Raw genomic sequence first — 25867 nt, 5'->3', positions numbered from 1 at the left:
AACATGTTTGTGAGCGCCCAACCCCTCCCTAAACTGGGACAGTAATGTAACGGCACAGCATAAGAACAAACTATAAAAAAGCTAGTTTGTCGACATAACTTGAAATTGGGCGGGTTTCTACGTGTCGTCTCTCTCTGATTCGATTCCACCACGTCTACTAATTTCTGTAATGACGAAACAACTTAACTTAACAGTGATAAAAGTTTGTGGTCTTTATCGCCATGAACTTAGCAATACTTTATTGCACCTTAGACTATATCTTTATTAAAGTTTTTGTTTGGTGCTCTGGTTTTCATGCATTTTATAGTTATTTTCCTCCCGTTGCCATTGATGACATATACTGGCCCTGATTCATATTCAGATAGTCCTTGAATCACGTTTCCACAGCTGCACATAGTTGTCCTTTTGAAAGTGCTGTAGGCTTTCATATGAGTCGAACTTAGCGTTTATTGCAAGTTTGTTTGATAACAAAGTGTCGTCTTCCATTTTCGAACGTCAATGTTCAACAGAAATTAACGTATTTACTGCTATAGATACATGTAATTTCATGAATGGAGTTCACCAAAAGTGAAGGCAACGCGAGGACTCAAAGGTTATGGACATCTAGCCATACATATCATTTGTGCATAAATAGTTTCAATAAAAAAAAAATTTATATAGTCTGAAAAACAAATCTGAAATAAGACCGGCAAAATAACGCTATGGAGGCTATTTTGCCTGCGGAGCCGGCAAAATAACCACTGCCTAAAAGAAATACGATTCCGGCAAAGCGACGGCCAATTCTATATATGTAGCCCTACTGAAAACAATGACTGAACTTTATCTATCTAAAATGCCTAAAAATTGTCTAAAATAGAAGTGTATCACTTTATATTTCGATTTTTCAATTTATCTTGCCTCTGAATTAAATAACATAGATCAACTTCCATTAAATTAGGAAAACAAATACCAAATAGAGATTCATTTTCTTTCTAACAATTTTTCCTTTAAATATATAAGTAAAAACCTATTTGCTCACAATTTGGTCATTTTCATTGTGCATAGTATGACGCTTCTGCTGCATGACCCCCCCCCCCCTTTTATCCTTGGTTGGGACCCCCTTTAAAAAATGTCTAGATCCGCCCCTGCTAGACCAACACGTTTTGGTATTAGCGTTCCTGTTGAATGTAAATCCAGAAAAGCAATTCGGATGCAACACGTTTATATAGTGTTATTTTCATTGTTCTATAAAAAGCCCGGTAAGACAACAATACAAAATGAAACATTTGCAGATACAGCCATTTTGAAAAGGGGCAATCAACCCCCAGGAACACCATGAAACGTTCACATAATTAAAAAAAAATAAAAAACAAGAAGGTGTCCATAGTACACGGATGCCCCACTCGCACTATCATTTTCTATGTTCAGTGGACCGTGAAATTGGGGTAAAAAAAGATCATATCATAGGGAACATGTGTAAAAAGTTTCAAGTTGATCGGACTTCAACTTCATCAAAAACTACCTTGACCAAAAACTTTAACCTGAAGCGGGACAGACAGACGGACGGACGAACGAACGAACAGACCGAAAAACAGAATGCCCAATGAATGGGGCATAAAAACGAAATGAACGGGGTGGATGGGTGTATGGGGGAGGGGGGAGTCCAATCCCTGGAACACCCCTGGATCCGCCAATGGAGAACACAAAATGGCCAGATTCATTCTACAGCAAAGAAAAAAAAAAACACACACACATGGCAGACATTACAATCACTGAATAACAGGTTCCTGGCTTGGAACAGGCAAAAGAAGGAAGCAGGGATGATATATTTGTTGGCACACAACCCTCCTCCTAGTGGGACAGAGGTGTAGCAAAACAACAAAACAACAAATTGTAAAAATTAATCATTGCAGAATTGTGCAAGTAATTGTAAAACTGTGCATTTGAATTAAAATTATTGCAGATATGTTAAAATAGTTGTAAAACTATGCAATTGAATTAAATCATTGTAGAATTAAGAAAATAATTGTAAAACCATACACTTGAATTGAATAATTGCATACTAGTACAAATAGTTGTAAAACTGTGTACTTAAATTAAATCATTGCAGATATGTTCAAATAATTGTAAAACTGTGCACTTGAATGAAATCTTTGCAGAATTATGCAACTAATTATAAAATCGGTGCACTTGAATTGAATCATTACAGATATGTTAGAATAGTTAAAAAAAACTATGCACTTGAATGAAATAATTGCAGAATTATGCAAATAATTTTAAAACTGTGCACTTGAATTGAATCATTGCATAATCATGCAAATAATTGTAAAACTGTGCATGCACTTGAATCAAATCATTGCAGATATGCAAAAAATTGCAAAACTGTGAACTTGAATTTAAATCCTTAAACTTCTATTAACCCTAAAATAGGAATTATGCAGCATTTTGTTAATTGTGTTCAGTACGAATAAAACTTGCAGAATTAAAATGCATGCCCGATTGGTCTGATATATGTCTATTTGGGCATGCCCAGTTCTGCAATTATTTCAGCATGCGCGTAGCTACGTTTACGTCAAAACGCCCGGGCGTACACATAAATTTTGAAGAAAAAAATATTTGAACCCAAATAAATTATAAGAACTGATTAAAAGCACACGAGCCTTGTATTTTTTTCTTCAATGACTTGTAATTGGATATAAAAGACAAAGTGACGAAATATACTTTTTAATCAAATGGTATCATATGATTTATTAGGTACTTTTATGTCATATACATGTAGCTCTGTAACTGTTTCGGTTCTTATACATCCTCGGCTTTGATCGTTCCTGATGAAGGTAAATGCAGAAAAGCGCTTCAAACTCATGAAATTAATAATGTGTTGTTTTCATATTTCATATTATATATTTTTTTTCATTTTCTGTCAAAGTCTCAATCTACTGTGAATTCTACTCAGTTTACTATTGTTTAAAGCAATTCATTATCTGGTCAGATACGATGTGGCTTGCATTTTTATGTTACAGTTCAATATTTATTTTTACCGTAACACCTGCCCATCTATGAAAATTAATTAGAACATATGTCCATTAACAAAATTTAAGTGTAAAAAGGTGAGTAAACTAGATCTATAAGGTCAAAAAAATTAATAGAACGACAACATTGAAATGGAGACTTGCCTTTTGACTATCTCTATATTATAAAGTTTTGATTTGTTGTCGATTGATTGTTTACCCCACATCTCCTTTTAAACGAAACTTATTAAAATATATATCTCTGATTTCGTTATACTCATAAGATACGAGCATGCGAGTAAATATAGATACAAGGTGCTGCTGGAATGTTGCTACATAGAAAAGAAAAGTTCACAATTGGAGGCTGAAATCATCTCCTTTGTCGTAAAGTTTTGTTCTCAACCGACCAAGTATGTTGCTATTGATGAGTTTTTAATGACAGACATTGGTATCTCTTTCTCAATAACGTGTGAACATCCGGGGGTTTCGCCCCCAACTAGGAGGTCCACTGTTCTGGACCTCAAACCCCTCGATGAGGTTCGGGCGTACACTTAAAAATGGCCTAGCTACGCCACTGATTTGTACTTATTTTTACCTGAAGAATGGTAAACGGTACGCCATCCAAATTTAACCTTGATCTGTGTTTTTTGGTAATAAGCATTGTCAGAAGTCTATTAATAGTAATGGACATTTGGCATTGTGTATAAGTTTCATAACATTTGGTTGAGGCAAACTAAAGTTAGAGAAGGGAAACCAATTTCGGAATGTACGTATAGATGGACGGACGTACAGACAGACAAGGGTAACACTTAATGCCCCCTCCACTGTGGCGGGGTCATAAAAAGTTCAATATAATAGATCATATTTAAAATCTTACTCTTTGAATTGATGAAAAACGTTTACAGCCTTTACACAAACTCCTGAGTGCAGACACATATCAAATTAAGATTATTTTGTCGGTTCGTAAATAAGGGTAGTGAAATACAGAGTAAAAGAGGGTTTGCATTTTTTCTTTTCTTTTCTAAAGTTTCATAAACAGTTCGCCTGAGAAAAAAACCCAAACACAACAATTAAGGCAAAAGGCCTACAACTTAGTAAAAGATATTTTTTTGGTAAGAAAGACCTGGGCCAATGTGACCTTTGACCTCTGAACAGAATGGAACTAATTCAACAATCAAGTCTCCCATCAGCCTTTTCCCATTTTTCTTCTTAAGAACAGCTGAATAATTTTAAACAAATCTCAACCAATATGTTTTTGTAGAAGGTCAATAACAAGTGTTGTTATTTTGGTGTCGACCATAATTGCAACTGGTTTTCAGCAAATGTAAAAGTTTACTATTTGAGAAATAACATTTTGTTTTGGTTTTTTTTTTAAAGAAAGGATGCCATGAAATAAAAGCAAACCTTGCAGAAATGTTTCTTTGAAGGTACTTACCATGTGTTGTCACTTAGGTCCATTGAAGATTCTGATAGAGATTCAAGAGGCAATAAAATGCTCAGCTGGGCGTAGCTTGATACAACCGCAGAGGTCGAACCCTGAACAGTTGGGGCAAGTATGGACACAACATTCAAGCTTGATACAGCACTGAATTTGGATTGTGATTAAATATTTGACACAGCATAGGTTTCTGACTCAGAATGAATGTGGTCTAAGAACTTAAAATTTTTTAATTTACCTATTCAAACCATATCATTATTATTTGCTTTTATATATAAATCAGAAATAACCAATTTAAAATGTAAAATTTTAAAGAAAAAAAAGGAAAAAAAAAATCCCCCCCCCCAAATTTTTTGAACCCCCTTATGATTCATCACCCCCAAACTCAATCCCAGCCTTCCCTTTATGGTATGGTACCTTGCAGTACAATTTCAGAGAGATCCATACACTTGAACACAAGTTATTGTCTGGAAACTAGAAAAATGCTTGTTTTTTGGCCCCAAATTCCTAAACGTGTAGGGCAATTACCCCAAACTCAAACCCAGCTTTCCCTTTGTGATTTGGAACCTTGTAGTACAATTTCATAAAGATCCATACACTTACACACAAGTTATTGTCCTGAAACTAGAAAAATGCTTGTTTTTTGCCTCTTTTTGGCCCCTAATTCCTAAAATTTTGAGGCAATTACCCACAAAATCAATCCAAGCCTTCCCTCTGTGGTATGGTACCTAGCAGTACAATTTCATAGAGATCCATACACTTGAACACAAGTTATTGTCTGGAAACTAGAAAAATGCTTATTTTTGGCCCCTTATTCCTAAACGTTTTGGGCAATTACCCCCAAACTCAATTCCAGCTTTCCCTTTGTGATATAGAACCTTGTAGTACAATTAAAGAAAGATCCATACACTTACACACAAGTTATTGTCATGTAACTAGAAAAAAATGCTTGTTTTTTGCCCCTTTTTTGGCCCCTAATTCCTAAAATTTGGAGGCAATTACCCCCAAAATCAATCCCAGCATTCCCTTTGTGATATGGAACTTTGTGGTACAATGTCAGAGATCCATACACTAACACACAAGTTATGTCTGGAAGTTACAAAAATGCTTATTTTTGGCCCCTAATTCCTTAACTGTTGGTACCATAACCCAAAAAATCAATCCCAACCTTCCTTTTGTGGTATTGAACCTAATGGTAAAATTTCATAGAGATCCATTCACTTAAACTAAAGTTAGAGTGCGAAAACCAATGTGTCTTCGGATGACGATGACGACGATGCCAACGTCATACCAATATACGACCCCAAAAGTTTTTTGCGGTCGTATAAAAATGGGGTCCAAATAGTCTGATTTACAAATATCTTTTTTCTCTTAAATCACTGAACCAATTGAAAACAAATTTGCAGATATTTTTTGGGGAAATTAAAATGACCGCAAGCTAAGGTCAAAGTAGTTAGAGTGAAATGAAAACAAACCAGTCCAAGCCTTATTATTTGATGCAGAAATGTTCCTTAGAATTTACTAGACAAGTGTTGTTATACTTTGGTCTTTATGGAAAGTCCAATACAGCCTTTTAAGGGGCCAACTATAAGGTCCACTGCAGTTTTAAAGATCTTCTTTTCAAGATTCTTAACTTGACAGGGTTCCTTTGAAGTCTTAACTGTGTAGTTACTTTAAAAATTTATGTGTTTGGCTGATACTTTTAAAAAATGGACTCTAGGAAGAATTGTACTTTTACATTAGCTACCCACACAATTCTGCTACCATAGACACAAACCTTTCAACTGAAGCTATGCTCCAACTTCTACCTTATGATATCAAGGTCATTTGATGAAGGCGAAAAACTATTTATGTGCAACTTGTAAAAATCTAAGGTGTTTTAAATCTCATCTGACATGCTAAATATAAATCCAAAGATTACTTCTTGCATGGCAGTTAATCATAACAAAGATAAATGGGGAATGTGTCCATGAGACACAGATGATACCCCTGCTTGCATATAACGTTATAAAGGGACATAACTCAAGAACGGTAAAAGTGACTCTACTAAAATTCAAACTTGATCTGTGTTTTGTGGTAATAAGCATTGTGTATAAGTTTCATAACACTTGGTTAAGGTAAACTAAAGTTAGAGAACAGAAACCAATGTTGAGACGTACAGACGTACATACGGACAAGGGTAAAACTTAATGCCCCCTCCGCTACGGCGGGGGCATAAAAACAGTTCACTCTATCTTAAGGAATATACCTGGTACCGTCCTGAACTAGGCTCATACATCAATACACATCCTCTTCAGACAAAAAGATAGTTCTATTCTTTAATATCATTCCAAAAAATATACAATAAATAGATCAATTATCAATATACATCTAGTTAATTCATATAATAATTTCCAAAGCATTAAAGATAGCCATTCTAAGCTGTCCTTAAAAGTCCTTTACATGAATAGAATAATCTGCCTACCTTACTATAATTAAAAAAAAATACGGTATTCTATTTAAACATAACACACAATATTACTTAGGAAGCAAATTATGATCACTTTAATGTATGACTGCTTTTAAAATTAACCTTCAAACATGATATCACGAAAAATAATTATCATGAAAAAATTGTCTGGCTTGTTTTGGAAGGAGTTATGTTTAAATGGAATAGCCCTAGACACGTGTAGCATAAGGGCTGTTCCATAAAAACATACATGGGACCCAGGGAAGGCACTTTGAAATCTCTACTATCATGACTATGGAAGGAAATGTAATTGAAATTCTCAATTTGCCTCTACAGGTGGTTACCCCATTATTAAAGTGCCTTCCCTGGGTACCATGTATGTTTTTATGGGACAGCCCTAAAGAAATGACTATTAATATCACAAATCATATCACAAAAACTGCAACATATAACACATATTCTCCTCCTCAAACCTCCAATTCATGGCTTGATTCCTTTTCTACTGGCCTTTTCAAAATTTATATTATGACTTATATAATATTGATTTGCTACAACAGAAAAAGAAATAGCACTTGACTTCATCCTCTGGACCATTATCTTCATTTTAATTACATTTGTACCTGTCACTTGGTTTCAATGTTTTATACGATCTAATATTTCCACTAATAATGTTTGGAACAAAATCTACTAAATGACCTGACAATTATGCACTGTAAAACGTCATTCAACATCTTTTTCTGTTTTCCTTGTAAACTAATATTTCCACTACCATGACTATGGTTTTATGTTTTCATGCCACTTTTCAATATAAATGTCAACTTGGCAAGGTCTTACATAATGTCAATTAATGTTAATACATAATTGTAAATGAATTCTATTTTTATTTCCATCACGTTTATGTATGGATGTTATTACTGAGATCAAATAAAATGGTTGTACGATGTATTAGCACTGCTCATGAGAATTTTAAATGACGCAATAACTAAACTCAACAGATATGACAACTGTCACTGAAGTTCAACTAAAAAAATTTATAAGTTGATGTTATAGTTCTATTCAACTTCAAATTTATCTTCGAGGATATTATTTGAAACTCTTGAATCATGTTATGCACTGAAGTTGTAATTTCATGTAAAAAGTTCTTGATACTTTTTTCAGAAAATTCTCGACTTCTGAATTTTTTTACAACAGATTTTCATCTCAATAATTTTATGTGTAGAAAATGATTTCCGGGATCTGTCCATCTTCTACTGATGTTCCATTGTTGTTGCCTGCAGCATAAGTAAACTGGAAAGTAACCTTTCCACTCGAAACAGATTCATGTGTCACCTTTCTGAGACCTTTTGCTCCATAATATGAGTCTGGACCCTACAACAATATAGATAAAGTGATATGAATGATTCAATTTATAGAATATTTCAACCTTAGATGCATATAAATATCAAATCAACTTTATTGTAATTAAACTATACTGTTTGTGACATAAAAGTATAGAGCATTAATTAGCAAACAATTAGTCATAAACAGCTGCGCCATGAGCGCATGATACGCCCGTCGTCTTGTGTGAGAATTTTTATGCAATAATCATAAATAGTTTCTGACATACGAAAACGCCCCCTTTTTCTTTACAAAAAACCCAATATCTCTAAAATAAAATTTTGAATCAAAACCAAAAAGTATACAGATCTTTAGATTAATATAACTAAGAAGTGTGTAAAATTTAAAGCAATAATCATAAATCATTTTTGAGATACGGCGCAACATGTGAAAATCCCCCTTTTTTAAAAAAAAAGAAATCAATATCTCTTAAACAAAATTTTGAATCAAAACCAAAAAGTATACAGATCTTTAGATTAATATAATTAAGAAGTGTGTAAAATTTTAAGCAATAATTATAAATCGTTTTTGAGCTACGACGCGACATGTGAAAATCCCCCTTTTTAAAAAAAAGATATCAATATCTCTAAAATAAAATTTTGAATCAAAACCAAAAAATATACAGATCTTTAGATTTATATAACTAAGAAGTGTGTAAAATTTTAAGCAATAATCATACATCGTTTTTGAGATACGGCGCGACATGTGAAAAACCCCTCCCCCTTTTTTTACAAAATACTCAATAACTCAAAAATAAAATTTTGAATCATCACCAAAAAATATACAGATCTTAAGATTAATATAACTAAGAAGTTTTAAGCAATAATCATAAATTGTTTTTGAGATACAGTGCGACATGTGAAAAAAAACACACACCAGTTTTAGTTACTAAGTCCCGTAACTCAAAAAGTTTTAATCTTATTTTCACCAAAAAGTATACAGATCGTTTGACCATCATAAGAAACAACTATGTTAAGTTTCATGAAATTTGGATAAGTCGTTCTCAAGTTACTGTGTGACATGTTTACGCCGGACAGACAGACGACATTTGTATACCATAATACGTCCTGTCAAAATTTTGAAGAGCGTATAAAAAGTATATATATATATATATATGTCATTATCAAAGAGGGTCTGTATTGCATTTCTTTATTCTTTTAACTTTTTAAAACCATTTTTCTCTATTATTTAATCATTTTTTTGCAATTATTCTCTATTCTTTATATTTCTGCACCCCATTATTCATTAATCATTATATTTTTGCCTATTTTTCTCTTTTCTGCACTTTTTGCCCATTATTCTCTATTAACCCCATTCAGATCCTCATGAAAGTATACCAATAAACACATACATTTGCATATATATAATTCAAAGCTCTTATCATGTAAATGTTTATCTTTTATTATCAAACATGTTCCAAAATATTAAGTGAAAATCATATTTAAAACCAAAAGCTAATTATATATAAGTTATTAGGATATTCTTGAAGTCTGGAGACTCATTATTCTTTTCATCAATGAGTCACAGGGTATATTAATGGGCCCTAAATACACTAACTCAAAAAGCATAATATAAACTATACTTTGGCAAAGTTTTGAAAGCAGAAAAACTTGAAAGTAGAATGGCCTGAATTCATCCCATAATTTGACATTTATATATCTTATTATTTTACTTTTATCTCCTACTGTAACCGTTATGGCAACTATCAAAACTTTTTGTTAGAGTGCATTTAGCATAATTTAATTTAATCTTCCATATGTATAAGATTCATTCCTTTCAAGCAAGGGAAACTCAAGTTACCATTCAGATACAATTTTTCCAATTTTGTTCTACTTTTAATAAGTGACTATGACCTTTGACCTATTGACCCCAAAATCAGTAGGTACTTTCCCCTTCCCTATATTTATTAGTGTAATTAATATTCCAGTCAGATATTTATTGTAGACTTCCTTCCCTTACAATAGGAACGAGAATAACCATTTCAAAAATTTCAAATGCTTATAATAGTAAAATTTAAAAAAAAAAACTCAATTCAATTTTTCAAAATATCTTCCATTAAAAAGATATTTGAAACTTTCCATTTTCTTATAAATTTTGTCAAATCATACTCTAAATTTGACATTGCTTTCTAGCTCTTATGGCATTATGTTTTATATTATTCATAACATTATTTAATTATATTCTGAGAAATGGGCATACAAACCTTCAAAGTTGAACATGCTGTGTAACTAGTGTTGGGCAGAATTTCAACTGGTTCTTTAAACATCACACGGAAAGTGGAGTTAGAGCCATCACATTGAAAACTGGTGTCATTGTGTCCCATTACTTTACCAGTGTCTGACTGTATAATCTGAAATTTAAAGAAAAGTAAACATTAAATGTTGAAAATATACTAGCTTTCTGGAGGATTATATTTTTGTTATTTCCTGTTACAGTTTTGTTTATCATCATGACTATTGTTTACTTAAATCTGAGTTTTTGTTTTCTGTTACACAGGCATAACAGATTAAAAGTTCATTGTATTGGGTAAGTAGGGTTAATTGGTTAAGTGCTTTTTCTGAGAAAAATGTACAGAAATCCTCCACAACATAAAAACATTGCTTGTAATGCTACTTTGTCTTTTTTCAGAGTTTTCAATAGACATTATTGCTGTAAATTAAAATAGGTCAATGAATTCCAGATGCAAAGGGTCATTTAAAAAAAAATTTACAATCCAAATTCATATTGAAATGTTCATGTCTGATTGGGAAGCATTTTTTTGTAAGACTGACCCTCCTCCAAATAAAAAAAGGGAAAGACTCTTTTTTCAATAGTATTTTTATTTCACTAGCTTGTTTTTTTCATTTGAATTGTTTCACATTTTGTCATGTCTTAAATAACTGACTTTATGGTATGGGTTTTGCTCATTGTTGAAGGTTGTACAGTGACCTATAGTTTCTTAAATATATATGCTTCATTTGGACTTTGTTGCATAGTTCTCTCTATGGCAATCTGTCTACATGTACATCTCCTTATTTTATAACAATAATTACCTGGATCGTAACATAATATTCCTTAGGTCCATGAATACTACCATAAAGACCAAAACCAACTACAAATATTCTTCTATTAACCATGAACCTGTAAGATGTAAATATTTTCATTTATTGTACATGTATGTACAGTATCATGTAAATTTACCAGTGAAATGCCATAAGGTATGGGAAAAAGACAATATTTAAAAATATCTAAAATATAATGAAAGCAATAAATTACATATATTCCTTGTCCATGTTTCCCTTAAAAGGACCAGTCAATACTCTGATTTATTTTCAGCTGTGAAGACCTTTTAAGGATCCTTGGATTTTGTTGTATTGATACAAACCTTCAAAAATTTGGAGGCAAAAATTTCATTTGTTGTCAGATGTAACAATAATAAACTAAACAAAAACTAGGAAGAGGCATTGTCAGATCCTTGAAAGCCAAGCATTGATATCAATTATATAGATATCATATAAGAAGATGTGGTATGAGTGCCAATGAGACAACTCTCCATCCAAGTCACAATTTGTAAAAGTAAACCATTATAGGTCAAAGTACGGCCTCCAACATGGAGCCTTGGCTCATACCGAACAGAAAGCTACATGTATATGTGAAGTTTGGTAAAGGTTGAACATATGCTTAAAAAGATATCATCATGATCATCCCAAAACCAAAATTTTACGTAAATTTCAGTCTATCCATATAGCTGCTGTGACATGGACTTTAGACCTACATGGTATACATGTATTGACCCCCAAATTAAAGCAACAAGGGTCTCCCTAATACCATGTCAGTACGACATTCATGGTCATTGATGATTAGCCAAGTTCTACTACATGTACACTTAAAGGATTTCTTGCACCTTACATTAAATTTAACCTTTAGTTACCCTTATTTAACTATATCTTTACACTAAAATACTGATAATTATTTTAATGAAGTAGAGAGCTGTATTACATTGTGTAAATAAAAATTACCTGATTCTATCACTGGTTCCACTATAACCCCATCTACTCTCTATCTGACAAAATCTGGACACAACTTGTTCTTTGCCAGTCAGACAGCACCTTGGTACATCAAGGAAAGCTATCTGCGGTTTAGGATTTACGGTGAAGTATAAGAATAGTTTGACCACCTCTTTATCTTCTAACAATCCACTCTGAGCAGCTCCTTGAGCAAATTCTTCCACACTCATTAAAGGGAATCGAATCAGTCTTAATGCACGCCCCAACACTCCACGTTGATTCTCTGGACTTGGTGGCAAGTTTTTACGAGTGCATTCTGCCTCTGCCCAACGACAAACTGATGCGAAAAGTTTGAATTCTCTGATTCCTAATGTGTCCCGTTCTAGAACACAACAAAGTGTTTCTAAATCAATGTCTGTGAAACCATCAGCCTGTAAAGCCTCGTGTGTATTTTTATCAATAGTTTCTAAGCACAAAGCTGCCAGCTGGGGCTCGTCAAACAAACGTGCCTGCGTCAAAAGCATGAATGCATTGTCACTGCTCAAATTTCTCTTTAAGAACTCCACACATTGTTTCTCTAAAGCTGGGACTGCATATTTCTTAGCAGCATACAATGTAGTCATAACAGAATCAGAACAAATTTTAACTTCATCTGAATACAAAAATCTCAGAAGAGAAATGAAAGCTGCCGGCTCAACATCAGGGATTTCTACAATATCCTCTTGGGTTGCCATTGGACCATTGAACTGTGCATCAAACACAGCACTACCCACAGACAGGACAAATTTATGAGCAGGTATTTTTTGTTGATGAGGTGGAGCTCCAACCATAAAATGAACATCAGCCATTATTTCAGTGTTACAAAGATAAGAAAGTCTGTCTTTGACACAGATTTTAGTAGCCTGCCAGTTGTATGGAGCGTTTCCACCATGCCCAAAAGCTGCACTTGCAGTTGCCAGCAAATGGGCTTTATCTGGACCTGGGTCACTTTGTGACGAGATCTGGGTGACAAATTGACTAGAAAACACGGGTAAATCAGAAGTTGAAGGAACCCTCTCCATTTTGACAGGGTTTTGAGTAGGCAACTCTTGCAAGGAATTTAATGGTGAGTCTGGTACTCCTGAATCGTCCATAGCTTCAGCCACTGGCTCTGAATATGTGGCTGTTGAATTAGCTTGTTTTTGATTTAATTGGGGTTGTGACACTGAATTTAGAGGATTTCTTGGATTGACATTAAGCTTCTGATTTGTACACAAGTTTTTTGCAGTTTGATTTTCTTCTCTATTAGCAGTTTTTTCATCGTTTTTTCTCTCTTTTCTTTTTGGTTGTTTATCTGGTTTATCCTTTTCATCCATTTTTCTGTCCATATGGAACAGCCTTCTAATGAACTTTAACTCAATTTTTCCTGCAACAAAAATGTATAAATATAATAAATTTTCTCTTGAACACAATTGTTTGCTTTTGTTCGAACTTAAAAATATGCAATTATGCATGTTACATACATTGTACATGTACTTTATCACTGTTTATAGATACATGTACAATATATCTAGCTGAAATAATACAGATGATAATAATCCCTTAGCTATTAAACCTTCGTGAACTAGATGTATTCTATAGAACTACAACTGGCAAATAAAACTGACACTATACATGTAGTACTGTAAGTACAGTGTCTGTATGCAAAAGGTTGTACTAATATATATATATCTTACCTTTAATGTTTTGTTTGTATCTAAACATTTTTTTTATGTTTTTTAATTAACTGAGCCAAAGTAATAGGAAAATTGTTTCCATGGCCAAATAATGAAACTAATTGATGTAACCTGTATGACCAGATGACCTTAAACTTATTCTTAAAACATGACCATCAGGTGTTTGGGGTAATAGGAGAGACAGTGCACAATTTATCAATTTATGACTTTTATAATTCCATCAAAAAATATATATTATTGGATTTTAACAAGAAACTTAAGCAAATCTTGATGTATATAAAAAAGAAGATGTGGTATGATTACCAATGAGACAACTCTCCACAAGAGACCAAATGACACAGAAATTAACAACTATATATGTTTGGATTGATGGTCAATTGTAAATATAACTATGTACACTCTAATATACATTGATAACTCTATTGTTTTATAAAGTTCTATGGTGTTGTCCTGTTGAACAACTTGATTCGATTGATTTTTCCTTATCTCCATTAAGAGAAAATCCACATTTATTTCAACACGTTCAAGGTCAACATTACACTTGCAGTCATGAAACATTTAATTCAAATGATATACTTACGTTAAACTAATCCATGTTTCAAAATGTTTCCAATCAATAATTAGGAAAGATTTTTACTATTATTAAGTATACATGTATATTGTAACTAAGTGTACCACTATAACATCTCTTTTGTTCATAAAATGATTATTTTATTAACTAAATTGAGAGTGAAAAATAAATGCAAATGTACAAAAAACTGAAAAAATTAGATTTAAACATTAGTCGTTTATTCTAAAATTTCTGTTATGCCTTTTGTATTCAAATCTTCTTAAATATGAGTAAAGATAGTAAAGGATAACATTCATTTGAAATATGATTATAAACTGACTCACCCATATCATATAGGAACAAAATGATTTCCTGCTAAAAAATTTTACAATCCTCAAATGAAAATCAATGTCAAAAATTAAAACAAGGAAATAGATACCAATTTCCAAAACAATAAAAATAGTGACTGGTAATTACCCCTCTGATATATACGTTACATAATCTATACATGTTAATTGCAATAAACACATGGAACCCCCTCCTATAGATAAACAATCAATTGAAGGATACTGTTTCAAAGATCTCTTATCATACAATGGAACAATTGTATAAACACTTTTAAACAACAAGGGAATGTTCAAATAAATAAACTAGTGGTTTTATTACATTACGATCCTTATTTTCTTCTTTAAAAGGTATTATGTATACATACATGACATATGTACAAGTAAGTACTTTGGCATATTATCTTCTGCAATCTTACATTAATGCAATGCATATACATGTACATGTATATACTATAATACATGAATATAAAACATATACATTGAGAAGAACAAATATTATGGGGATCCAAAACTTATTTTTGTATGAGATTCAGAGAACGTAAATATTATTATCTTGCAAAACCCATTTTATGCTTATTTTTATAATAGACTTCCTCGTCAAATAGCCATTCATTTTTTTTGTATCTTTATAAATAAATAATAAACTTCATTTGCTTATAATATTACGTAACATATAATTATTTCCTTACTGACCAAAACAATACACATAAATCATGCATATATATACTTTGGCAATGATATACAATATCTATAGGAACCTTTGGCCGACTTCATACATACTATTCTGTCAGAAACTGATAAAATATTGGTATAGATTTTTATATTATTATAAATGAAATTGGTCTTTAATGTTTTTATCTGTAAAAAATTCTGAAAGAAACTGATAAATCACAAGATGATGTAGTTTTTAATAGCATTTTTTCTAAAAAAGTTGTCCTTGATAAGATATTCATGATACTGGTGGTATATATATATATTCATGATAGTGGAAGATCATCTGGTAATGTCATGAACGTACGATACATAAAATAAAGGTAGATAACTCTATTTTGTAATAATTCTGAATAAGCTTGGAATTAGTGAAAACCATTGAATTGGAACCAATATCAGAACCATGCAAATCCATCTGAATTATTCTTTCTATCAGTCAGATGTCTGTAAACATAATATTGCATTTTGTACCAAACTAGACAGCCAATTAAACTGAGACAACGATATCCACCATCGACTAAAGGATAATTTATGATATCCTAAAACATGTTTATGGTTTTAGCAGGACCTTTTCCAAAATCTAAAATTTTAACACCACTTATTACATGTATTCCTATTATATCATGACCATGATTGCATGATGACACAAATACAATAAATATCACGTTTGGCTACTGAAAGGTCTACAACTCAACAACGAGAAAAGCTAAAACCGTGAAAATTGAACTTGACCTTCATTTAGTCACAGCAAACAAAAAATCTAAATTTTAATGTTAATGAACGGACACCGTTTGGCAGTCGCCCGCCGTACATCCCCAAAAACTTCGACAATCCGGTCAACAAATATGGGCGAATGGAAATGTTGAAAAAGTTTATATGGATAGGTGTTCATGTCTGAAGTTCATCTGATGCAAGTCGTTCCAGCCCATATTTTAAATAAACTAACGGTTTTATTACATTACGATCCTTATTTTCTTCTTTAAAAGGTATTAAGTATACATATGTACAAGTAAGTACTTTGGCATATTATCTTCTGCAATCTTACATTGGCTGTAACAACCTGGCAAACAGGTACCTGGATTCTTTCCCAACCTGTCAAAGGGGTAGTAATGTCGTCATATCAATGAGCGTTTAGTACAGTGATTTTGTCATATTTTGGTTAAGTTGGACATGATTGTGTTAAGTGTTTTTAATGATATACAATGACACAATATAAACATTAGTTTTTTTTTGTTAAAGGAACTACTTAACATAAATTCAAGTTGGTAAGTATTTTTGTTTATAGCTAATATGTTAGTACCGGTACTTTCAAATTTGTATCATATACATGATATAGTAATTAAATTTAACACAAAATAATGCTTACGTATGTCAATATTTAAATTTCTCATGATAAATAAATGGGGAATGTGTCCATGGGACACAGATGATGCCCCTGCTTGCATATAATGTTATAAAAGGACATAACTCAAGAACTGTAAAAGTGACGCTACCCAAATTTTTACTTGATCTGAGTTTTGTGGTAATAAGCATTGTGTATAAGTTTCGTAACATTTAGTTGAGGCAAACTTAAGTTGAACAACGGGAACGAAAAATTCAGCAATTTTTCCATTTGTAAAGGGGCATAGTTCTAGAAAGGTAAAAGTGACACCACCAAAATTCAAACTTGATCAGTGTTTTGTGGTAATAAGCTTAAGCATTGTGTATAAGTATCATAACATTTGGTTGAGGCAAACTAAAGTTAGAGAACGGAAACGAAAAATTCAGCAATTTTTCCATTTGTAAAGAGGCATAACTCTTGAACGGTAAAAGTGATGCCACCAAAATTCAAACTTGATCTGTGTTTTGTGTTAATAAGCATTGTGTATAAGTTTCATAACATTTGGTTGAGGCAAACTAAAGTTAGAGAACGGAAACCAATTTTGGGACGTACGTACGGACAAGGGTAAGATTACATGTATTTTCCTCATTTTGAGTTGTTATAGATGGTTGCATTGTAAAGTAAATAAACATTATCGCAGTTTTTTTACGCTCTCATGCATATTTTTCTTTAGAAGACAAAGCATTGTCTTTCAATGTTGTCATAATTTCATGTAGATGCTTGACCATTTTATAAATGTGCTTGGGTCTTGAGGTTGACCAATTTGGGAAACTTATCGACTTATAGGAGTCAATATTTGCAACTTTTTAATTCAGGTCAAATATTTCTTGCTTAACACTAACTGACTTATTGAAGTCATAATTTGTCTTAAATTAAAGGGATACAAATCTTGAAACCTACAAATTTAGACCTCTATGAGTCAAAACCAGATTAAGACTTATTTATGAGCTCTGACTGATTATAATTTTTTTAGTTGATAATTACCACATGTTTGTTATCTTGATAAAAGGTGGAAATTATTGCATGAATAAAACAGATATAATCATTGATAGACTATCTATCAAATGTACTTATTAATTACACCATTTCTGTTCAAAGGGAAATAACTCAAAATAAATAAATCATATAATAAGTATCACTTTTGCTACTGAAAGATCTACAACTCAACAATGAGAACAGCTAAAATAGTGAAAATTGAACTTAACTTTCATTTAGTCACAGGAAACAACATAACTAAATTTGAAAAGATTTCGTCAAAGCGTTTTCATGTAAATGAACGGACACTGTTTGGCAGCCGCCTGCCGTACATCCCCAAATCAACAAGCATTCTGTGAATATTGCATGGCAATACATAATCCCCTGCCGGTTACAAATTCATTGTAATGGAACGAAATTCTAACTTGAACTAATACTTAAGCTTGTCATGGTGTAAACTACATAAAAACATCAAGGCAAAATCTTCAAGCATGATGAAAATAAAATGCTCCACTGGGTGCAGCTTGATACAACCGCAGAGGTCCAACCCTGAACACTTGGGGCAAGTATGGACACAACATTCAAGCTTGATACAGCACTGAATTTGGATTGTAATTAAATATTTGACACAGCATAGGTTTCTGACACAGAATGAATGTGGTCTAAGAACTTAAAATTTTTTAATGTACCTATTCAATCCATATCATTATTATTTGCTTTTATACATGTATATAAATCAGAAATAACCAATTTAAAATGGAATTTTTTAAAGAAAAAAAAATCCCCCCCCCAATTGTTTGAACCCCCTTATGATTCATCACCCCCAAACTCAATCCCAGCCATCCCTTTGTGTTATGGTACCTTGCAGTACAATTTCAGAGAGATCAAAACACTTGAACACAAGTTATTGTCTGGAAACAAGAAAAATGCTTGTTTTTTTACCTCTTTTTGGCCCCAAATTCCTAAATGTTAAGGGCAATTACCCCCAAACTCAAACCCAGCTTTCCCTTTGTGATATGGAACCTTGTTTTACAATTTCCTAAAGATCCATACACTTACACATAAGTTATTGTCCTGAAACTAGAAAAAATGCTTGTTTTTTGCCCCTTTTTGGCCCCTGATTCCTAAAATTTTGAGGCAATTACCCCCAAAATCAATCCCAGTCTTCCCTTTGTGGTAGGGTACCGTGCAGTACAATTTCAGAGAGATCCATACACTTGAACACAAGTTATTGTCTGGAAACTAGAAAAAATGCTTATTTTTGGCCCCTTATTCCTAAACGTTTTGGGCAATTACCCCCAAACTCAATTCCAGCCTTTCCTTTGTGATATGGTTTTTGTAGTACAATTTCAGAAAGATCCATACACTTACACACAAGTTATTGTGATGAAACTAGAAAAATGCTTGGTTTTTTGCCCCTAATTCCTAAAATTTTGAGCCAATTACCCCCAAAATCAATCCCAGCACTCCCTTTGTGATATGGAACTTTGTGGTACAATGTCAGAGAGATCCATACACTAACACACAAGTTCTGTCTGGAAGTTACAAAAATGCTTATTTATGGCCCCATTTTTTGCCCCTAATTCCTTAACTGTTGGTACCATAAACCCCAAAATCAATCCCAACCTTCCTTTTGTGGTATTGAACCTTATGGTAAAATTTCATAGAGATCCATTCACTTAAACTAAAGTTATTGTGCGAAAACCAATGTGTCTTCGGACGACGACGCCGCCAACGTCATACCAATATACGACCATAAAAACTGTTGAAACTGATTATTTAAGTGAATATTCTATGTCCAAAGACCATAACTCTACACAAAATTATCAGACTGGAACAAAATTCCAACTTTATCTGTAACTTGTCATGATAAAACTATATACTAATCATCAAATCAATATCTTCAAGAATGACAAACAAACCTACCACTACATTCTTCAAACAATTTACCGAAGACAAGAGGCTCTCAAGAGCCTGAATCGCTCACCTGTTATTTTTTTTGCTTAAATCTTTCATCAATGATTATTTTTGCTTTTTACCCATATGTTCCATTTTAGCCATAGTGTCTATGTTTCTTGATGTACAAGGAAATGAAATACAAAATTTATACTAGATCCATTTGAGAAGATTTTTAAAGTTAAAAAACATAAAACAACTTGTGTAAAATTGTCCTTAAAGGGCAAAAACTCCTTAAGGGGTCAATTGACAACTTTGGTCATATTGACTTTTTTGTAGATCTTACTTTGCTGAACATTTTTGCTGTTTACAGTTGATCTTTATCTTCAATAATATTCAAGATAATAACCAAAAACTGCAAAATTTCCTTAAAACAACCAATTTAGTGGCAGCAACCCAACAATGAGTTGTTTGATTCATCTGAAAATTTCAGGGCTGATAGATCTTGACCTTTTGAACAATTTCACCTCGTGTCAGATTTGCTCTAAATGCTTTAGTTTCTGAGATATAAGCCAAAAACTGCATTTCACCCCTATGTTCTATTTTTAGCCATGGCGGCCATGTTTGTTGATGGATCAAAATTTCGGATACAATTCATAAACTAGATTCCTAAAGGAAGATTCATTAAAAGTTAAGAAGTATTAGGCACAATAGTTTCAGAAGAGAAGATTTTTAAATGTTAGCAAACTTGATGAACACATTGTGTAAAATTGTCTTTAAAGGGCAATAACTCCTTAAGGGGTCAATTGACAAATTTGGTCATTTAACTTTTCTGTAGATCTTACTTTGCTGAACATTATTGCTGTTTACAGTTTATATCTATCTATAATAATATTCAAGACAATAACAAAAAAAACTGCAAAATTTCCTCAAAACTACCAATTCAGTGGCAGCAACCCAACAATGGGTAGTTCGATTTGTCTGAAAATTTCAGGGCTGATAGATCTTGACCAATTGAACAATTTTACCCCATGACAGATTTGCTCTAAAAGCTTTAGTTTTTGAGATATAAGCCAAAAACTGCATTTGACCCCTATGTTCTATTTTTAGCCATGGCTGCCATGTTTGTCGATGGATCAAAACTTCGGATACAATTTATAAACTATATATCCTAAGGAACATTTAGATGAAGTTTGAAGGTATTTGGCCCCGTAATTTCAGAGGAGAAGATTTTTAAATGTTAGCAAACTTGATGAACAAATTGTGTAAAATTGTCTTTAAATGGCAATAACTCCTTAAGGGGTCAATTGACAATTTTGGTCATATAAAACTTTTTTGTAGATCTTACTTTGCTGAACATTATTGCTGTTTACAGTTTATATCTATCTATAATAATATTCAAGATAATAACAAAAAACTGCAAAATTTACTTAAAACTACCAATTTAGTGGCAGCAACCCAACAATGAGTTGTTTGATTCGTCTGAAAATTTCAGGGCTGATAGATCTTGACCTTTTGAACAATTTTACCCCATGTCAGATTTGCTCTAAAAGCTTTAGTTTTTGAGATATAAGCAAAAAACTGCATTTGACCCCTATGTTCTATTTTTAGCCATGGAGGCCATGTTTGTCGATGGATCAAAACTTCGGTTACAATTTATAAACTAGATACCCTAAGGAACATTTAGTTAAAGTTTGAAGGTAATTGGCCCAGTAGTTTCAGAGAAGATTTTTTAAATATTTTACGACGACAGATGACGACGGACGCCAAGTGATGGCATAAGCTCACATGGAGCCCTTTGGGCCCCGGTGAGCTAAAAAGGAAAAAAATCCAAAATGTTATTTTGTCTTTTAAAAAATGAGTTATTTCCCTTTGAACAGAAATCTACTAATTAATAAGGATTTCAATAAAAATTTAATTCTAGGGAAATGGCTTTAACTGATCTAAGAGAAAAGCTAAAATCATGAAAATTGAACTTGACCTGTAACTTGTCATGATAAATCAATAAAACCAAATATCAAATCAATATCTTCAAGCACGAAGAAAAAAAGTCTGGAAATCTGATTTGCCGGACTGACAGATGGACAGACAGAAAGACAGACGGACGGAGTGCAAACCTAAAGTCCCCTTCGACTTCGTCAGCAGGGGACTAATAACTGATTTTTCCTTCGGAATACGGTTAACAAAAATCATTTTTTAACTAACTGCTACATTTTGCAACTTTAGGTAGACCTGTGTTTAACCATTCAACTACTAGTCCGAAGACCAATATATATATATATTCACACATTTTTCTTATGTGTCCAAACAAAGTTTTGCAAATACTTACTAGTCCAAATAAAATTTTACTAGTCAGGGACATTGGACTAGTGTCTAATGGTGCAGACTGACACAGGTTTCCTTCCAAGTTTTCTGAATTATTTTGACAATGAATATTGTAATGATGATCAAAGGCCAAATTAATTCATATATGACTTGTAAAAGAAAGGCAGAAGATACCAAACGTTTATCAACTCATCACAATGACATTTTTTTAATTCTTCTTTCAAACCTCTTCCCTGCTAGGGCATTGTGATAGAAATAAGACAAAAACTGGGGTTAACCCAGTATGTTAAATTTATTCATTTATTCATTTTTTTTTTTGTCTCCCACCTCCCTCAAAAGCTGTCCACCCCTTCGTAGTTGGTCAATCAGATGTTACCTTAATTGTTAAGGTAAATATTGAATACAATGAGTGCGCAATGTTTACAAGGAAATTTTATCGATAAAATGGTGGCTTATATTGAAACATCAAAATAATACGTAGCCTTTCTACATAATTTTGTAAATATCAAAATAAACCAATGAAATTTGTTTTTTTAAACAGTCATCAACAGATAGAGCAACATATAACAAAACATTTGACTGTATATTCATACACGCCTGAGAAAATAGTATTATATTTTTTTTTGTTTATAAACAACTAATGAATGCAACGGGAACAACCAAAGTTTTTCTTTGACATTTTTTCATACTAAGAGGAATAACCCAATGTTCACTCACTACTTTTATTTTGTATAGTCTGTTTCTATCAATTATCTGGCAAAGAACGAAATCATTTTCTCTGTAATGTTTTTATACGACCGAAAAGTTCTATCATGTCAATTTTTTTGGTGGATTCATATTTTTTTAAATTTCAAACTTAAAATTTTTTTTTTGGGAGGTGGGATTTTTTCTTATCATAATATATTGGGTTTTTTTTTCCCGTTGGCTATTCGTTGACTTTCAAAGGTTATGATGATGTACATTTTGTCCATGGGACAAGGCTCGTTTATATTATTATATTGAAATTGAATAACTCGAGTTGATATCAAGCGATATCCCATTCTCACTCGTTATTAAGCCTATAAATATATAACAGTAGTGTGCAACAGCACAGTATTGCACAATAGCACTTATATAGGTAAATCAAAGCGAAATAAAGCATAGAACACTGCAGATTGAGTTGAACTGATGCATCAACCATTGTTTAACACCCAGTGGCTTATTAAATGCAAGAACATAATCTAATGATACATGTACAATGTATATGAACTTTGAGCCTACATGTACTCTATACTAACACAACAGATTTACACACTGAACCAAATAATAAACAGTCAGGGCAAAGATACTACCATGAAACCACTGATATGGTTGAATTTCAGTTATGAAAACCATGTCAAAAAGTGGAAGTTCATCACACTTGCAGCAATGCATGTGCTCAATATGTGACATGTCATATTTTAGAAGAATAATGTGGTAAGGCATGTACCTGCAGCAGGAACAATTCTGCTGGAGATTCTGGGATGCGAACCTCAGCTTGTTCAAGTTTGTGAACTGATTTATACGGAGACGATGGATGCCAAATGTAAAAGCGCTATCTAAATATCTAAGTAAATGAAAACCCAAAATATTGAAAACAATATACAATTTAGTCACTAAGTACAACTTTTATCATGTATTCCAAAGTAATGACTTCAATAATTACCCGTAGTAAGAAGGCACATGGCAGATGCACTAACTATGAATGGAAGTTTTGGATATTCACAGCTTTCCTTTATTGGACTTTTTTTCTTCAATCTTATTGGACTGAACTTCAGTCTGCAGACAACTATTTTAATGATTACAAACCAGTTATATAAAATGTATAGGCCTAAGTCTATCAAATAAGGTTATAAATGATTTGCGACTATGCAAATACTAAACTTTAGAATATAAAAAAATATCTTTAACCGATGAATTCAAAATACCAATATCTATTCAATTTCACAAATATGAACTGAATAAGCATCATGTAAGTCATTAAATAAAGAAATATGAAATTCACAGTTTTAAAAAAGGGAAATAACAATGACATAATAATCCTGTCTGCCAATTACAATTTGGTTTCTTTAAGGGATGGAGGTTAAGGCAATATTATTTCAAGCCATTTTTATTTTATTTTTAGTAAATGTTTAATGCCTATTGTTGTGTAATGCTTGGATTAATTTATTAAATACTTTTTATCATGAAGCCAGATATGCACATTCTGAAACTGATTATACTACTAAGGGAGACAACTACATATGCACTTTCATATTCAGTCAACGTGCATCACTATGCCTTATATATAAATTATGCGAGAGAGGAATGATTTTGTTCAATACAATGACTGTACCTATTATAACAAATAGATGCTAATAACAGAATTAATAGTGGAAATAAGCAAAGATTTACGGTCCGTTCAGGATAACTGTATGTGACTCGTGAAAATAGGTTGTGATTGCATTGCCCATTTCAGCTTCCTGTAAAATATAGAGTTATCGTCCTTTAAAACCTAACGGCAGGTAGAAAGGCTATAATACGACAATAAAGACATTGGACTTCCAAAAATAGGCAAGGGCATCTTAAAAAGGGCACAGGGCGTCAGTCAGGAAAGGACGAGCGGACCACCCTGTGAAAACAATCAAGCTGGAACACTGGTTAGGGTTAGGTTTTATGGTTGGTGCTAGTGTTACTGTTAGGGCTATCATCAATGATTGCAAGTTTGTTATGCTTTGAAGTTCGTGACATTTGGAGATTTCCACTTTACTCGTGACGTCATGCACAAGTATTTATCATCGGCAACATGCTACTTCAAAAAAACTTAACCGGATATTTTTCATTGCATTTTCAATAATATTGCTATAACTTTATGGGCATGAAAAAGAGAAGTTGTGCATGTTCTTGGCTCTTGCATATTTTTTGTTCAAACGTCTGTTTCCACTATTACTGTTTTAGTCCTCTCCAAGAATAAATCCTTTCAGCAATGTGTTTAGTACGAAGTCATGTATTCGGGAAATAGATATGACTATTAACTTGCTGTACTAAAATATGCAAAGAAGAGACGGGTTAGTCTCTTGAGTCACGGTGACATCACGACTACATGACATATATGTTCATTTGCTTGGCCTAAATCAAATGTAGCATTTTAACTGTTCACATCAATATGCAAATTAACAGCTACAAAATAAAGCAACTTACTTTCAAGATCATTTTCTCAGTCAATGTTTTCCGACCAAGCAACAACAATGAAACAGGAAGTAGAAATTTTAATATCTGCTCATGTGCGGGATTTTAAGGGTAAGATAATTTGCAACACTTGACTGGATTATATCTTTGTACCAAACTATACATTTTAAATGTTTAAAAGTTTGTCAAATAAAAAAGGCATTTGAACGATTTTGACAAATATTAAATTCTTTTTAAATAGTTTTATATCCATATGTTCCCATTTCAAGAATAGAATATGTCTTATGTGTTGTGCTGTTTATACTTTGTTAATTTTCAATATTGGTAGTTAGTTTTATCTCCAAAATGACATTTCGCCACTCTTATCTGTTTCGCTGCTGGATAACTCGGACTAAAACAAAATCGGCCTATCACAAAATCGGACTATAACAAACTCGTCCTACCACTATTTATATGCAGAAATATATTGAACAAACTCGGACTACGATTAGTAGATTGATTTGTTAACGTTTTTTTTCTGACTTTAAAAAAAAACTTTATATAT

At 32.6% G+C, this 25867-nt stretch overlaps 1 protein-coding gene across 2 annotated transcripts; it reads right to left on the bottom strand.

Annotated features, from left to right (window-relative positions):
• Nucleotides 1-6729: 6729 nt before the first annotated feature.
• LOC127733076 (BTB/POZ domain-containing protein 1-like) lies at nucleotides 6730-25412 on the bottom strand. 2 transcript variants are annotated; one of them, XM_052242354.1, is made up of 5 exons: nucleotides 25336-25412; nucleotides 12250-13642; nucleotides 11284-11371; nucleotides 10455-10601; nucleotides 6730-8242 (listed from the first exon to the last, which is right to left on the bottom strand). In XM_052242354.1, the coding sequence occupies exons 2-5, from the start codon at nucleotides 13602-13604 to the stop codon at nucleotides 8084-8086; spliced, it is 1749 nt and encodes a 582-aa protein (XP_052098314.1). In that variant the 5' UTR covers nucleotides 13605-13642; nucleotides 25336-25412; the 3' UTR covers nucleotides 6730-8083. The 2 variants fall into 2 exon arrangements, with proteins under 2 accessions (XP_052098314.1, XP_052098313.1); XM_052242353.1 differs by lacking the exon at nucleotides 25336-25412 and adding an exon at nucleotides 14847-15007.
• Between the last annotated feature and the right edge of the window lie 455 nt (nucleotides 25413-25867).

This window comes from Mytilus californianus, unplaced genomic scaffold (genome assembly GCF_021869535.1).
Source record: "Mytilus californianus isolate M0D057914Y unplaced genomic scaffold, xbMytCali1.0.p SCAF_3, whole genome shotgun sequence".
Classification (NCBI taxonomy): domain Eukaryota; kingdom Metazoa; phylum Mollusca; class Bivalvia; order Mytilida; family Mytilidae; genus Mytilus; species Mytilus californianus.
This window is presented reverse-complemented; position numbering and strand designations above follow the sequence as displayed.